The sequence below is a fragment of the Erinaceus europaeus genome, chromosome 10 (genome assembly GCF_950295315.1).
Source record: "Erinaceus europaeus chromosome 10, mEriEur2.1, whole genome shotgun sequence".
NCBI lineage: Eukaryota > Metazoa > Chordata > Mammalia > Eulipotyphla > Erinaceidae > Erinaceus > Erinaceus europaeus.
In genome coordinates this window covers 93795704-93812000 of record NC_080171.1, presented here as the reverse complement: position 1 = coordinate 93812000, position 16297 = coordinate 93795704, and the positions used below count along the sequence as shown (strand labels likewise).

General features: G+C 44.1%; 1 protein-coding gene across 2 annotated transcripts in view; it reads right to left on the bottom strand.

Moving 5' to 3' along the window:
- Nucleotides 1–16297, bottom strand: part of PTGS1 (prostaglandin-endoperoxide synthase 1) — a 35616-nt gene that overhangs the window by 10990 nt on the left and 8329 nt on the right. Inside the window, exons 3-9 of one of the 2 annotated variants that reach the window (XM_007539942.3) lie at nucleotides 14405–14521; nucleotides 13819–13959; nucleotides 13478–13621; nucleotides 7850–8031; nucleotides 7654–7737; nucleotides 3443–3689; nucleotides 877–1163 (exon numbers count right to left, since the gene is read on the bottom strand). In XM_007539942.3, the coding sequence (XP_007540004.2) occupies nucleotides 877–1163; nucleotides 3443–3689; nucleotides 7654–7737; nucleotides 7850–8031; nucleotides 13478–13621; nucleotides 13819–13959; nucleotides 14405–14521 (1202 nt within the window). Of the gene's footprint in view, nucleotides 1–876; nucleotides 1164–3442; nucleotides 3690–7653; nucleotides 7738–7849; nucleotides 8032–13477; nucleotides 13622–13818; nucleotides 14021–14404; nucleotides 14522–16297 lie in introns of those variants that run through there. The other variant, XM_060200105.1, reaches the window with a different exon arrangement.

Here is a 16297-nt window from a genome sequence, read left to right as displayed (position 1 = left end):
CTTAATTTATAGATAGCCATCTTCTCCTTGTGTCTTCCCTCTCTGCAAGTCTTTACCCTAATAGGAGACCAATCATATTAGATTAGGGTCCATACAATGACTCCATTAGCCTTAGTTATCTCTTTTCATACTGTATCTCCAAATACAGTCACATGCTGAGACAGTGATGTGTTAGAACTTCATATGAATTTAGTGGTCAAACATAATTCTGTAAGAACAGAGGTCTATGGCCTAATAATGATCTAACTGAGCCTAAACATCTAGAGACCACCTAGAGAAGCTAGCAAACTCCAGGAAGGCAGACACATACAGGACATTTAGGCACCTTCACGTATTATCACCACACCCTGAAGGTCATCCCAGTCCTCAATCTGCCATGCCCTCAACCCTCTGTGCCTTTGCTATGCTGGCCACTTCATTTGGAACACAATCATCCCCTTGCCATTAATACCATGTCTGTCCAGCCTTCCTGTCTGTTCAGACATTGCTTCCTCTCCCATTTTCCCCAGCTCTGGAATCAGAAGTCTCTCTCTGAAGTCCTCAGAATACTGTAGTCCTTCTGGGTGGTGGTTCTCATGCTCTTACAAGACAAAAAGAATCAGAAAAGCTCTAGATACAGCACTATTCTTCCTCTCACTAGGGTGTGATCACCAAAAGGCCAAGGACCTGGGAATCACAATGACGACTCTATCCCCAGCACCTAGACTCATAACTGCTATAGTCCAGTGAACAAAAAAAAAAACAAGGGAAGGAATGAAGGAATGCCCTGTTGGAGGCATACCATTCCCATTTTACAGAAAAGAAAGCTAGGGTTTGGATCCAGGTTGGTTAGATCCCAGAGTCTGTCTGCCCCTGCTGGTGCTCCTAGAGACTTACCCGGCCCGCAATCTGGCGAGAGAAGGAGTCCACCATTGTCTCAACTCCGTAGTCCATCAGCATGGAGGTGTTGAACAAGAATTGTTCATAGCTGTACTCCTGGGAGCCCACCTGGAAAGTCTCAGGCATGAGTGGGTGCCAGTGATACAGCTGGTTAAACTCCATGGAGATGCGATTGCTGTACTGGAACTGGGAACTGAACAGCAGTTCTGGGTCAAACTTGAGCTGCAGGAAATAACCACTCAACTGCTGCACATACTCCTCGATCACTATCTTGATAGTCTCCCCTGGGACAGAGGATGAGGGAAAAAAAATGTCAGCAGCACATTGTAACCAAATGTAACCGAACCATCCAATTTGGGAAGCAGGCCAGTGCATAAAGTGCTGGCCTTTCACTCCTTTTTGTTGATATTGTTGTTTAACTTGATTTGACCCCTTTCGCTTTGTCTTTCTGTAAAATGGGGTAGTACAGTGGAACTTTATGTCCCAGGCGGGACTGATGTCCCAAGACAAGAGGCGCCAGTTACTTCCACATCCCAGAAAGAGACCCAATAAATAAGGTGTGCAATGAAAGTATCCAAATACTTTCCATGTAATCCATGAGTGACCACTATCCACAGCCCTTGAAAATGATGGAGAGACCAGGAGACAGTGCACCTGACTAAGCACCACACGCAAGGACCTGGGTTCAATCACCTGGTCTCGACCTGAAGAAAGGAAACTTCACAAGCAGTGAAATTGTACTGCAGATGCCTCTCTGTCTCTCTCCCTCTCTACCTCCCCCTTCCCTCTCAATTTCTCACTGTCTCTGTCAAAAAGAAAAAAATGAAAAAATATATATTGGAGAAATCACAAAAGATAGGGGAAATGGAAATAAATGTAGCGGAGGGCTCACAGTGTACCAATTACTTTCAGTGGCGGGGGGCGGGCGGCGAGGGGAGCTTCAAAGCAGCTACTCTGTGACTTTGCACAGCAAGAGAGGGACACTAAGGACACAGGACAAATCTGGTCCCAAGTGTATTTCCTGTGTGTCCTTTTAGATGGGAATTCTTCTGAATACATTTTTTTCCTCTTGTCCCCTCAATAACCAGTTACAATGCAAAAACTCAGAGAAGAAATGAATTAAATATTCCATAGAAGAATCAGAATCAGTCCATGAGATAGTAAAAGAGGATAATGTTTTGACTGAGTCATTAGACAAGTTGACTTTTAAGAAACTGATCTGGAGCCACTGGATTTATGAACAGTGGGCCTGGGTTAAATCTTGTCTTGTATCTAAACTGATTAACCCAGGGCCTGGCATATTACATGAAAACCCTCCCCATCTTCACACATCACAGAAATTAATTAATTAATTAATTAATTTAATTAGGGCTGCAGCCCCTCTCACTTCCCTTGTAATGTCTTAAAAGAAGCATGAACTTTGGTGGTTCAAATATCCCTTGCTGAGTAGACCTGAAAAGTTTGTCAGCCTCTCTGAGTCTTAATTCTACAACAACCATCCTACCTGGTTCATATGGAGCTAGTGAGAATTCACTGAAGCCCCAGATGTGCTTCATCACCCGAGTAAGCTGGGCAGGTTCAAGCTATAGTCCTGCCCTCTCTGGTCAAGGTCTCAGCAATTCTTAGACTTTGCAACCAGCTTTTAGTCTACTCATATCCCCAGTGCCTGGCTCTTCTGGAACCAGGGAATCGGGCTATAATTAGAACTAGCTATACCCAGTGGTGCCCAGAGGTGAGAGAAGGTGTTTCTGGTGACTCAGAATAACACAGTCCAGGCAGGGGTGTCAGAGGCCAAAGTGCCAAGCAGGAAACGACCTGACATTTTAGACTGCAGACTCGCCCCCATAAGGGAAACAAAAATATCCTGTCTCAGACTCACCCAGAAGCTACCAAACTCCAGGAAGATGATGCATACAGGGCAGAAGACAAGTATTCTGGAAAGCTAAGCCAGCTAGACTCTGACCCTGCACATTCTAGGAGCATCATCCCATGCATCTGGCAGGGGAAGCATAGTTAATGGGGAAACTGAGACTGGGGTTAGTAATCAAATGCTGAGAGTCATCCAGCTAATAAGAAACCATTATAGCCACCCATTTTTGAAGACCTAGCATACACTAGACCTTCTAAAATATTCATATAGATAATATGAAGAAAAAAAAATATATATATAGGCTTTGTTTGTTTGTTTTACCAGAGCACTGCTCAGCTGTGGCTTATGGTGGTACAAGGGATTGAACCTAGGACTTTGGAGCCTCAGGCATGAGAGTCTCTTTGCATAACCATTATGCTATCTACCCCTGCCCTACATACGTACATGTATATGATATTACATATAATGGGAAATCATTCGTCATCTCAACAAATCCTTACAACCATCATTATCCCCAGTGCTCATATTAGGGAACTGAGGATCACATAAGGAAAGGAAGCCAGCTCAAGACCTCAGAATCAGTCATCAGAAGAACTAGGAGTCTAACCCCAGCTTTCTGTCCCAAGTTCCCCATCCCTGCTTCTCAGGGTGGAGGAGGAAGCTGCAAGGGCTGGGCTAACCGGGAGCTCTCACCGATGAGGATGAGGCGCGCTGTCTGGAAGAGCTGCTCATCGCCCCAGGCAGGGTGCTCCTCCTTCAGCAGGTCGCATACACGGTTGTGCTCACGCAGCCACAGTGTGGCATAGAGCATGAGCCCTGGGAGCAGTCCGAACACCTCCTGGCCCACAGCCATCTGGCTCTGGGGTGGAATGTTCTGTGGGTAGTGCATCAACACAGGGGCTTCTTCCACCGATGGTGGGTACATCTGTCCATCCCGCACCTGTAGGGTGGAGCCTTCTAGTAACCTGGGGGTCGGGCAGAATGCCCACACCCTCCCACCCCTATTCGAATGGCCCTGGATCATGCAGAATGGCTACCCATGCTTCCTCCCTCCTTCTGCTTCTGAAATATTTCTTGACTTATTTATTTATTATTATTATTATTATTAATTCTTGAACTATTTCCTGAAATATTCTGCTTCTGAAATATTTCTTGAAAAGGATCCCTTTCTCTCCTCCTCCTAGCACCACCCTCTTCCAACTAACCTTCACCTCCCCCAAACTGTCTCATAAGTGACCCCCTGCAGTCTCTCCTGCCCCCTCATAGTGCCCTGAAGCCCAAGACATCCCTTAAAAATCCCATGTCTATGGGCCCCCATGGACTATACCTAAAATAGACTTCCTTGCTATTTCCAAAATGGAGACCCCAAATCTCATCTGCTATATTCTTAGGTTCATGATTATTAAATAATTTGTTCTGCTTGCTATCTTACTGATTTTCAGCCAAGTTGCAGATGCTACCATGACACCAATTTGACTTCCCTGAGCAGGTGAACTCATCACTGTCCTGAAACCACCCTTCTCCAGAGCCCTGCCCCCAGCAGGGAAAGATAGAAACAGGCTGAAAGTATGAATCGACCTGTCAAAGCCTATGTGCAGCGGAGAAGCAATTAAAGAAGCCAGACCTTCCACTTTTTGTACCCCATAATGATCCTGGGTCCACACTCCCAGAGGGATAGAGAAGAGGAAAGCTTCCAATGGAGATGATGGGATATGGAATGCTGGTGGTGGGAATTGTGTGGAATTGTACCCCTCTTATCCTACGGTCTTGTGGATCATTATTAAATCAATAAAAATAAATAAATAAGCATAAATAAATAAATGTCCATGTCTAGCAACACACTCTGACTTAAAGCTTCTCAAGTCCTTTCTACCCTTGAAAGAAATCAGAAATCCTTAACACAACACTCATAGGACTTTCCATCTTAACTTGAAATCATATAGGACTCTAATATCTTTTCTTTTTTTTAATTTTTATTTATAAAATGGAAATATTGATAAGACCATAGGATAAGATCTTTTCTACTCAAGCTGCTTTCCTACCTGGATCTGCACAGGCTCACCTGGAAAGCTCTTTCCCCCACTTGCCTCCCTAACTCCTTGCCCCTCATGCAATGCTTAGTTTATCAGTCTTCCTAAGGAAGCCTTCCCTGTCTCTGAATGGTCTAGTATCTATCTTCTCCCTGGTGGTGCTTGTCACAAAAGTGATTTATTATAAGACAGTTGTTTCATCCATTCAGTAAACAGTCACACAAGGACACACCATATACCAAGTACTATTCTTGGCCCTAAAGAATCAGCATTGAACTTTGTGTTTTGGTTTCTGTTTGTTTGGATCTGTGTAGTCCATTACTGTAGCTAACAGTCTCCTGTTGCCTCCGAGCCCTAGAAATGTAGCTGTGGCAAATGAAGAAGTGAATTTTTTTATTTTATTTAATTTATAATTTAATTCTAAAGGGGCATCAGAGGTGGGTCAGTGATGGAGTACATTCCTTACACACATAAGGTTATGAATTGCATCTTTGGCACTAAAGGAAAAAAAAAGTTAAACTGTGATACTCCAGCCACTAACACCCCCTTAAATATTCTTAAAAGTACCTAGGCATGTGGTTCTCCTTTTTTTTTTTATCTATGAATTTTTGAAACTTAAGTACAAATTAGGTATCTTCAATCAAAATTTGGTATCCAAGACTGGAGAGACAGCAAAATTGTTATGCAAATTACTTTCATGCCTCAGGCTCTGAGCTCCCAGTTTCAATCTCCAGAATTACCATAAACCTGAGGTGAGCAGTGACCTGGCAAAAAGAAAAAAAAAAAAAACTGAAAATATCTAGGAGGTCTAGTCTATCCATCTCTTCCATTCTTTGATTAACTCTTGTTTCTTTGTTGATTCTCTGCTTTGTTGATCTGGCTAAGTGGGGTTTACAGTTTACAATATTTACACACTCTCCTCATACTTGGGAGCTACTCTCTTCCCTGATCCAGCTTTCTAGCCCTTTTTCCAACTATGACACCATCTCCCCAGATAGTAACCTGGGTCCACCTGCATGCTAGACATCAGGCACAGGCAAAAACTAGTAAAATCATGGACCCCTTGGAATATACCTAAAATAGACCTAACAGCTTTTTCCAAAACAAAGACCCCAAATCTTTATCTGCAATATTCTTGCCTTTAGGTTCATGATTAGTTACCACTTTGTTCTGCTTTATATCTTAACTCTTTTTCAGCCACCAGGTTCCAGATGCTACCATGCTGCCAACCTGATACCCCACCAATGTGTCCTGGAGCCCCACTTCCACAGATCCCTGCCCAACTAGGGAAAGAAAGAGACAGACTGGGAGGATGGATCAACCTGCTAACGTCCATGTTCAGTGGGGAAGCAATTACAGAAGCCAGACCTTCTACCTTCTGCACCCCATAATAATCCTGGGTCCATACTCTCAGAGGGCTAAAGAATAGGAAAGCTATCAAGGGAGGTGATGGGATACAGAGTTCTAGTGGTGGGGACTGTGTGGAAATGTACCCCTCTTATCCTATAGTCTTGTCAATATTTCCATTTTATAAATAAAAATTATATTTTAAAAAAAGTAGAGGAAGAAAGAAAGATTCTACATCCTCCCAAAGGCTAGAAGGTAGCTCAGGATGTAACACATCATATTCGTGAGACCTTCAATTTGATCTTCAGTACACTCAAAAAAATTAGCACCCAAGTTGAGATGTACTGTGTGTAAAACATCAACCATGTTTCTATCTCACATTTAAAAATAATAATGTGAGGTGTTTACTAATAGTTTTATCAATTATGTGTCAAAATGATAAAATCCTGGATATTTGGAGCTATGTAAAATAAATTATTGAGAAAGGGAAGATACACAATCACTGTCATTATGTGTGCCAAGTCCAGGACCTCACACATACAACACAAGTAAGTGCTCTACTGCTGAGACAGCAACCCTGGCCCTAAAATATATTATCAAAATCAGTTTCAGTTCTTTCTTTTTATCTTTTTAACATGGCCACTAGAAATATTTTAATTATCTCTGACTCACACTACATCTCCAGTGGGCAGAGGATGGATAGTGATGCACCTGACAGAGCACAAGCATTACCATGGGCAAGGGGTTCAAGCTCTAGGTTTCCACCTGCAGGAGGAAAAGCTTCATGAGCAGTAAGGTGGTACTGCAGGTGTCTGTTTATCTATCTATCTATCTATTTATCTACCCATCTCCCCCTCCTCTCTCTATTTTGCTCTATCCTATGAAAGATAGATGGGGTGGGGAGAGAGAAAGGTAGAAAGGGAAAGGAAGGAAGGAAGAAAGGAAGGAAGGAAGGAAGGAAGGAAGGAAGGAAGGAAGGAAGGAAGGAAGGAAGGAAGGTTGGAAGGAGAAAGGGAAAAGCATAGCTTCTGGGAGCAGTGGATTCATCATGAAGCAAGCCCAAGCAATAATCCTGGTGTTAATTAAAAAAATTTAATTTAAAAAAATTTCAAATGGACAGCACAACTTTGGGCTGAAAGTCCTTGTGGAACTAGTAGTCTCATGAACAGTATCTATAGATAGGTTATGAGCTCCCTGAGAGCAGGGCCCATAATTGCTACTGTCCTGGCTCAGTGACATGTGCCAGGCACATCACAGTGCCCAGTTGGTGGGAAAAATAAGTGAATAAATGCAAACTAGAAATGTCCTTTCCCTCTTCTACTGAGCCCCAAATCCACCTCCCAAGAGGAGACAAGAGGTCTTGACTTCTCCTTGTCTGCTTCTCTCACCTGATACCTTCTCCCGAGGCTTACCTTCTCTCTTCCTCAATGACCCCCTTAGGACATCACTTATGCTCCCTGGCAGTCCCCACCAGAAAAGATCAAAGATGACCCCTTCCCACTGCACCCTCCCCAGGCCCAGCACTACCTGGTACTTGAGTTTCCCATCCTTAAAGAGCCGCAGCTGATACTGACGTTCCAGATTGTCTCCATAAATGTGGCCAAGATCTACCTGAGGAGGAAGAGGGTCAACTCAGACCACCAGGTCCTGCCATACAAGTGACAACCTGCATGGACCCAGTCACCATCAAAGAAGTCCTGACACCCACCCTCAACCTACTCACCCCATGGGCTAAGGCCTTGGTGAAACCAGGACCCATCTTGCCAGATGTTTTGAAGAATTGGTGGGTGAAGTGTTGTGCAAAGAAGGCAAACATGAGGTTGGTGCCTTGGGGGTCAGGTATAAACTTTCTCCTGAGCAGGAAGAGTTGTCCCAGGAGCTGGGCATCTGGCAGCTGCTTTTTCCCTGGTTGAGAAGGTAGGAAAAGTCAGTAGCTGCTTCTGGTCTGCATCTTCTAGGCTCACAGACCAAAACACTCAAATCATAAAGCCCAGACTAGCCTCAAGAGAACCATCTCTCTCCCACCAGATGCCACCTACTTGTACCTTCACTAGTAAAACATCTTAAAAGTATATTAGAAAGTAGGATAGTAACTATAATTTGTCTTAAAATATTCCATTAAAAATAAAGTGAAAGGTCTGGGAGGTGGCACAGTGGATAAGACATTAGACTCTCAAGCATGAGGTCCTAAATTCAATCCCCAGCAGCACATGTACCAGAGTGATGTCTGGTTCTTTCTCTTGCTCCTATCATTTCTCATGAATCAATAAATAAAATCTAAATATATATATATATAAATCAATAAATAAAAAATAATAATAAAGTGAGACATTACCAAGTACAAGGACCCAGGTTCAAGCCCTTGGTCCCCACCTGCAAGGCAGACACTTCACAAGCAGCGAAGCAGGTCTGTAGGTTTCTCTCTTTCCCTCTCCCCCTCTGTCTACCCTCCCCGCTCTGGATGTCTCTCTGTCCTATCCAAAATAAAATAAATATTTAAAAAATTAAAATAAGGTGGAAAGCTGGGGACATGACTCAACAAATACAGTTCAGAGCTTGAAAGTCCGAGGTCCTTAGTTTGATCCTCAGCATTGTATATGCCAGATTGATGCTCTGTTGTGACCCCAATAGGAGTTTGGGACAAGTGAGGACATCAGTTAGAGGAGGAAACACAGAGGGGAATGCATAAAAAGAGGGGCTCAGAGGAGGTCACCTTCACCTCAGCACACTCCCATTGGTTTGGATTTCAGACTTATCTTCACACATGGTGTCTTGGGTGGTTTGACAGCAGATTTTAGACTTTGCCTGTTCTCTTGACTAGAATAATTTCTTCATGATTATTGTGACTTTCTAAATAAATCCCTTTCTTGGTTTAATCTTGTTTTTAATGTTATTTATTTATTTATTTTCCTTTTTGTTGACCTTGTTGTTGTAGTTGTTATTATTGTTACTGATATTGTCATTGTTAGATAGGACAGAGAGAAATGGAGAGAGGAGGGGAAGACAGAGAGGGGGAGAGAAAGGTAAGACACCTGCAGACTGCTTCACCGCCTGTGAAGCGACTCCCCTATATGTGGGGAGCCGGGGGCTCAAACCGGGATCCTTATGCCGGTCTTTGTCTTAGCGCCATGAGCTTAAGATGCTGCGCTACCACCCAACTCCCTATTGGTTTAATCTTAAATGGGCCTATGTGTTCTCGCTATAATGCTCTACTTCTCTCTCCCCACTCAGTCTGTCATTAATAAATAATTTTTAAATGTTCTTTTTTATTTATGAATTTTTTAATTAATTCCTTTTTGTTGCCCTTGTTGTTTATTGTTGTAGTTATTACTGTTATTGATGTTAATTAATTCCTTTTGTTGCCCTTGTTGTTTATTGTTGTAGTTATTACTGTTATTGATGTATTGATGTCATTGTTGTTGGATAGGACAGAGAGAAATGGAGAGAGGAGGTGAAGACAGAGAGGGGGAGAGAAAGACAGACACCTACAGACCTGCTTCACCGCTTGTGAAGCGACTCCCCTGTAGGTGGGGGGGGGACGGCTCGAACTGGGGTCCTTCCACAAGTCCTTGCGCTTTGTGTGCCACGTGCGCTTAACCCGCTGCGCTACCACCTGACTCCCTAAAAAAATCTATCTCCTGTGCATGCAACCCTCCTCCATATATTTAATCAGTCCAAAGCAGTGAAGCACCAGTGGTAACAAAAAAATGATAAAAATAAAATTAAAATGAAGATTATTGGCAAATTGTGGCCATGTCTTAAAACCAGAAACTGGAGACATAGGAGCATACTCTCAAATTTCATGTAAATTTAGCCAGCAATAGACAAGGAGACTCCTGTCCATGGGAACAAGGTAGCCTGTGTTTGGGACTTGTTATGCTTTGTACCAAGGGAAGTCATTCCATGTCTCTGATTGTCTCATCTGTAAAATAGGACAAATGCTGCCTATTTCATGCAGTAGATTTGAAGAGCTAATGTAAGCAAAAAGTGGTCAGTGGAATTCTATATAAAGAAGTCAAGACATTTCATTTTCTAGTCAATATTTTAGACTTTGCCAGCACAGAATCTCTGCTACATCTGTTCAGTATTGCTGCTGTAGCAAGGAAGTAACCATTGGGGCTGAATGGTGATGCACCCGGTTGTGTGCACACATTACACTAGGACCTGAGATCAAGAACCCCTCCCAGTCCCCACCTACAAGGGTGAAGCCTCAAGAGTGTTGAAGCAGGGCTGCAGGTGTCTCTCTTTCCTTTCTATCTCCTTCTCCACTCTCAATTTCTCTCTGCTCTGTTAAAATAAAAAAAAAAAGGAGGGGTGGAAATGGCCTCTAGGAGTGGTGGATTTGTCATGTGGGCATCAAGCCCCAGTGATATCACTGGTGGCAATAAAAAAAAAATAAAAAGAAAGGAAGGAAGGAAGAATGAAAGGAAGGAAGGAATAAAGGAAGGAAGGTAACCATTGATAATAAACAAAAATAAAAAAATGAGCTCCCTGGACAATCCCACCAATGTGTCCTGGAGCTCCACTTCCCCAAAGCCCCACCCCACTAAGGAAAGAGAGAGGTAGGCTGAGAGTATGGATCGACCTGTCAATGCCCATGTTCAGCAGAGAAGCAATTACAGAAGCCAGACCTTCCACCTTCTGCATCCCACAATGACCTTGGGTCCATACTCCCAGAGGGTTAAAGAATGGGAAAGCTATCAGGGGAGGGGATGGGATATGGAGCTCTGGTGGTGGGAATTGTGTGGAGTTGTACCCTTCTATGGTTTTGTCAATGTTTCCTTTTTATAAAAAAAAAAAAAAAAAATTAAAAGAAGAAAAAAAAATGACCCTGCCTATGTTTCCATAAATCTTTTTTTATGAAAACAGATTGTGGGCAGGATTCAGCCTATGTTTAACAATTGGCGAACCTGTTTTATTATAATAATCTTTCAGTATTGGAGTAATGACAAGTCATTGTCTTAAAGCAGGCATTTGTTATCATGAGAATAAATATTATAGACCTTCTCTAATAATATAAGATCATTATTAGGTAGTCAGGTGAACTGATTTCACAAAAGAAAAAAAATGAGTTTTTTTATGTTCTAGTAAAAGCAATCTTTCACAATACCTTATGTGAAGACTGACATTGAAAATTCAAAGTCAACAGCATCTCTTTCCATTGAGATGGACTAATACAGTTTTCTCCATAACCTGGGGCCATCACTGAAACTGACTCTGAGTAAGGACTGGCTCCAGCCAAGTCCTGGCAGTATTCAAAAGTTCTGGGAGAACTTTTGATCATGACAGCATGATTATGTTTTGGTAAAAGTGGCTGCACATATAATTGCAAGCCATCAGAGTAGAGAACTAAAGGGTGAAATAAGAGGATCAATAGATATACAGGATTCTGACTCTATAAACGCACACAGGACCAGTGAGCCACAGCAATACCATGTGACAGGAACTAAAGCAACAACAATGGTAAAAACTGATACCCTCTCTCTGCTCTTGAAGCTGAATTGGTGGCACTGATGAGTAAGCCTTATTTCCAGGTTTTTGGACAATAGAAAGTGAAGTGGCAGGTCCAGCTAGTGGTGCACCTGGTTGAGTACACATGTTACATTGTATAAGGACCCAGGTTCAAGCCCCAAAGCCCCACCTTCGGGGGAAGTTTTTTCGAGTGGTGAAGCAGTGCTGCAGGTATTTCTCTTTCTCTTTCCCTGTCTATCTCCCCCGACCCTCCTGGTTTCTGGCTGTCTGTATACAACAAATAAAGATAATTAAAAAATTCAAAAAAATAAATAAAATAAAAACTTGGAAGAAAAAAAAAAGGAAATAGCAAGAAGGCCTTAGGAGTTAGAGCTCTACTAAGGAAACCAAGTGGGAACTTGGGCAACAGAAAAGAAAGAAAGAAAGGGAGAGAGAAATTAGAGATAAATTTTTTTAAAAAAAGAAAGAAAAGACCCTGACTTTTTTGTATAACCTTTACTGAAAAAGCATATCAAGCTATTTCCATCAGCAGAGACCCAAGCACAAAGTTAGTATCCAATCAACCGTATACAGACTGCCTACATTTCAATGTTCTGTTGTTGTTGTTGTTATTGGGGTTTTTTGGGGGGGGGCACAGTCCCTTGCATGTGTGACTACTACCAGGATGACTTTTCTTTATTTTCATTTCATGTGTATAGAGGGGAGAAAACATCACAACACCAGAAGTTCCCCTATACTCTGACACTTTTATATAGTGCTGGACCTCAAACCTGGACCACAAATAAGGGAAGGCATGCCCCCTATTCAGTGAACTATCTTCTGACCCCTTCATCTCAATTTTTTTCCCTTTTGTTGCCCTTGTTGTTATATTATTGTTGTAGTTATTGTTGTTATTGATGTCATCCTTGTTGGATAGGACAGAGAGAAATGGAAAGGGGAGGGGAAGACAGAGAGGAGGAGAGAAAGATAGAAACCTGCAGACCTGCTTCACCACTTGTGAAGCGACTCCTCTGCAGGTGGGGAGCCGGGGCTCGAACCCGGATCCTTACGCCAGTTTTTGCTCTTCGAGTCACACGCACTTAGCCCGCTGCACTACTGCCCGACCCCCTTCATCTCAATTTTTAAGTCACCCCTATCACATCAGGATTCCATCCATTCAGGAGACAAGGTTCAGTTAAAGCAGCACCTGGAAATACGGAAACATTAACGTGACTGCTACTAACTCCCTAGGTTACCTCAGACAAGATCCTTCCCCACCATCTCTTCACTCCCCAGTCCTGTCCTCACTCCTGAATGTGTCATATGCCTTGCCGTGGTCCACTCATCTGTGTAATGGGTCAGTAATTGCTCTTCTAGGGCCAGGACGGTATTTCATCAGGTAAAAAAACATGCCTTCCATGTATGAGACCCTGGGTTTGATTCCCAGCACCACATGAGAGCACTGAGGACAGAGACAAGTAGAACTCCACAGATGGTGAAGTAATGCTTTCCAGCCCCACTCCTCATAAAAATAATAATAAAAAAATAAGAAAATTTAAAATTGAGCCAAGGTAGCCCAGCAATAGAGCACACAAGGTCCTGGGTTTGTTCCCCAATCCCATTTTTTTTAAAAATGGATGGATGGAGTCTGGGTGGTGGTGCACCTGGTTGTGTGTACACATTACCATGTACAAGGTCCCAGGTTTAAGCCCCCAGTCCCCACTTACAGGGAGAAAGCTTCACAAGTGATGAGACAGTGCTGCAAGTGTCTCTCTTTCTCTCTCCCTCTTTTAATTTCTCTCTGTCTTTATCCAATAAAAATAAAATATTAAAATGAATTAATTAATGCTCTCCCAAAGAAGAGAACTGGACATCTCCTGTGACCTTCAAGGTTCATTACCTTTGGTTCCCATGGGTGTAGGGCAGTCTTGGGGCACAGAAGGCAGAATCCGAGTGTAATAGCTCAGGTTGGAGAAGGACTCCCAGCTGATGTAGTCATGCGCTAGGTTGTAGGTGGGGGGGCTGGGAATAAGTTTGGAACGTGCTGTAGAGGGCAAAAAGAATGGTGACCAAGAAGTTCCCACCCCCAGTTACTCCACTTTCCCTCCTCCTCTTGGTCTGGACTTGTTTTATCTGGCACCATGTTCTCCCCACCCACTGCCCTTATCAGATACCAGGAATTCCAAAAACTGATAGAGTGTCTCGCTCCCCCAGATAGCGGGAGGGCCCCCACACACTCACCTGTGAGTACCAACCGCATGAGCATGTCACGGATAAAAGTGGCATTGATAAACTCCCAGAGCCAACGCCCATGGGTGAGCATAAAATGGAGGGAAGAGGGACTGGGCCGCAGTGAATCTCGAAGCCAGGTCCATAGCTCAGCTGCAGGGGCATGGAAGCTACTCAGAGTCAGGCCTTGGTGGCAGAACCAGAAGTAGCCAGACTGGAAGATGGGAGCCAAAGGAGAGGACCAGGATAGACCATCTTAGAAACAGATGGGGAAGGTGGGAATAGCAGGAACATGTGATGGAACCTAGAGAGTGATGACACACTCTGGCCAGAGCTAGAACTGAGGGCAGGCAACAGAGCCAGGGAATGGGACCAGGTTGGGCCATAAGCAGCCACTAGAGGGCCCAGATCCAGGGAGAGAGGTGCAGCTTAATTTCTGTAAGATCAGGGAGAATGCGAACTGTCAAAATCAGGCAAGGTCCAGGGCCATGGTCACAGGCAAGGGAAGGAAGTGGGGCGGGGGGGGGGGGGTCTCAGAGGAACACAAGGGAGCAGGAGGGACCCAGGAAAGAGTACTGGGGGTTGGAAGCCAGCTCACGGACGGTGCAGTTGGGGCCCGAATAGCCCGTGTGGGTGCAGTCACACTGGTATCTGTCTAGGCCGAAGCGGACACAGATGCCCTGGTGCTGGCATGGATAGTCACAACAGGGGTTCACTGTGGGTGAGAAACAGACATCAGACATCACTGTAGGGTGATCTCTCTAACCTCATCCTGTCCTCCATGGGGGATCCATGGGAGTCAGGGAACAGATGCAAATCACAGCCAGACCTCACTGGACTTGAGTGTTCCCCTAGGGGCCTTGTTCTGTTTTTCCATAGATCTGAACAGAAAGCCCCCATCCTGCTGCTTTCAGTCTACACTACATCTCCAGTCCAGTCCATATCAGCCCCCAGGGGAAGAACCCTCTCTCTCCCAGCTGCCAGACCCCAGGTTATAACACTAAAGCTAGGAAACAGATGATAAGACACTGCAGCCACAGATCTCCAGTGCTCACTTCCTGCCAAGTCAGACAGCACTGAGAGAAGGGTTTGTGGGGTTCAGCGAGAGGACAAGAGTGAGGGTTTCTTTCAGACCCCACAATCTGAACATCTAGACAGGAACATGTGATGGTCCACTACTGCACTGTTTCAGTGGCAAGGAGAAAAGAGTAGTTGCAGACAGGGGAAACTGAGACTGTAAGAGGGGCAAGTCATGGAGCAAAGTCTTTCCCCCGCACCCCACCTAGATCTACTGTTCAGCCCTTCACTTCAGCACCCACCCCAACAGACTCAGCATTCAATACAAAGAAAGAAGCTTTTGAGAACCAGGGAGCCAGAATGGGTTTGAGGGGAGTCTCAGCTGTTTCAGCCCCCACTGTTAAGGTCAGGTTTAGCCTGTGTCAAGGAGAACAAGTCTAGGCTCTGAGATCAGGACAATAAGGAGCCAGACAACTGGAGAAATGGGATAGGGAGAATCCCCATAGAGGGGAAATGGTACCTTGCCATCAGCCCTCCTGAGTCCTGGAGAAACCCCTACAAGGAAGTTCTTTTTGGTGTCTTAACCAGAGATCCTGGCCCCAGTCCTCTACACAAATCAACTGATTCAGTGATCCTTTCACAGTAAAGTTAAAGATTTCTCACAGTCCATCCCCTGCTTGGCATAGGAAATTATTTACCTCATAAACAGATAGAGGCTTGGCCAAGGACATAAAATAGAGCAAGGTCTCCTTTGGACTCAAGACATCTGGCTCCTGGCCATTTTCCACCCCTAGACAGAAAATGCCAGGGTGGGCTCGGGTGGTGACCTGGTTGAGTGCACATGTTATAGTGTGCAAGGACCTGGGTTCGAGACCCCGGTCTCCACCTGCAGAGGGAAAGCTTCATGAGTGGTGAAGCAGGACTGCAGGTGTCTCTCTGTCTCTCTTCCTATCTCCCCATTCCTCTCAATTTCTGACTGTCTCTATCCAAGAAAAATAAAGATAATTTAAAAAAAATTTTAAGGAAATGCCAGGCATTAAAATGCCTTTAATTTTTTTAAAGGAAATGGGGAGGTGGTTCAGTTGGCAGAGTGTATGTCTTGATTGCATGAGACTCTGAGCTCAATTTCAGATGCTGAATACATGCAGTGCTTCCCTCTCTGTCATGCTATCAACCTTTTATTTCATAAGAAATAAATCAGTCTTTTTAAAAAGTGTGATACTTAATTATTTTAATGTTAGGACCACCATACCCCCCATAAGCATATTTTCTTTTCTTTCTTCTTCTCCCCCTCCTCCTTCTTAGCATATTTTCTTAATTGGGCCCAAAGCTGGCACTATAAGCAACTCCTACTCTTTGTGATTCCGAAGGGTAACAAAAGGAGGGAGAAGCCAGAGGGTTGCATCAAGGTGCTGTGATCAGAGGGCATCCCTCCATTGGTGGGAGGGTAGGGAATGGGGCAGCGGGGCTGTCT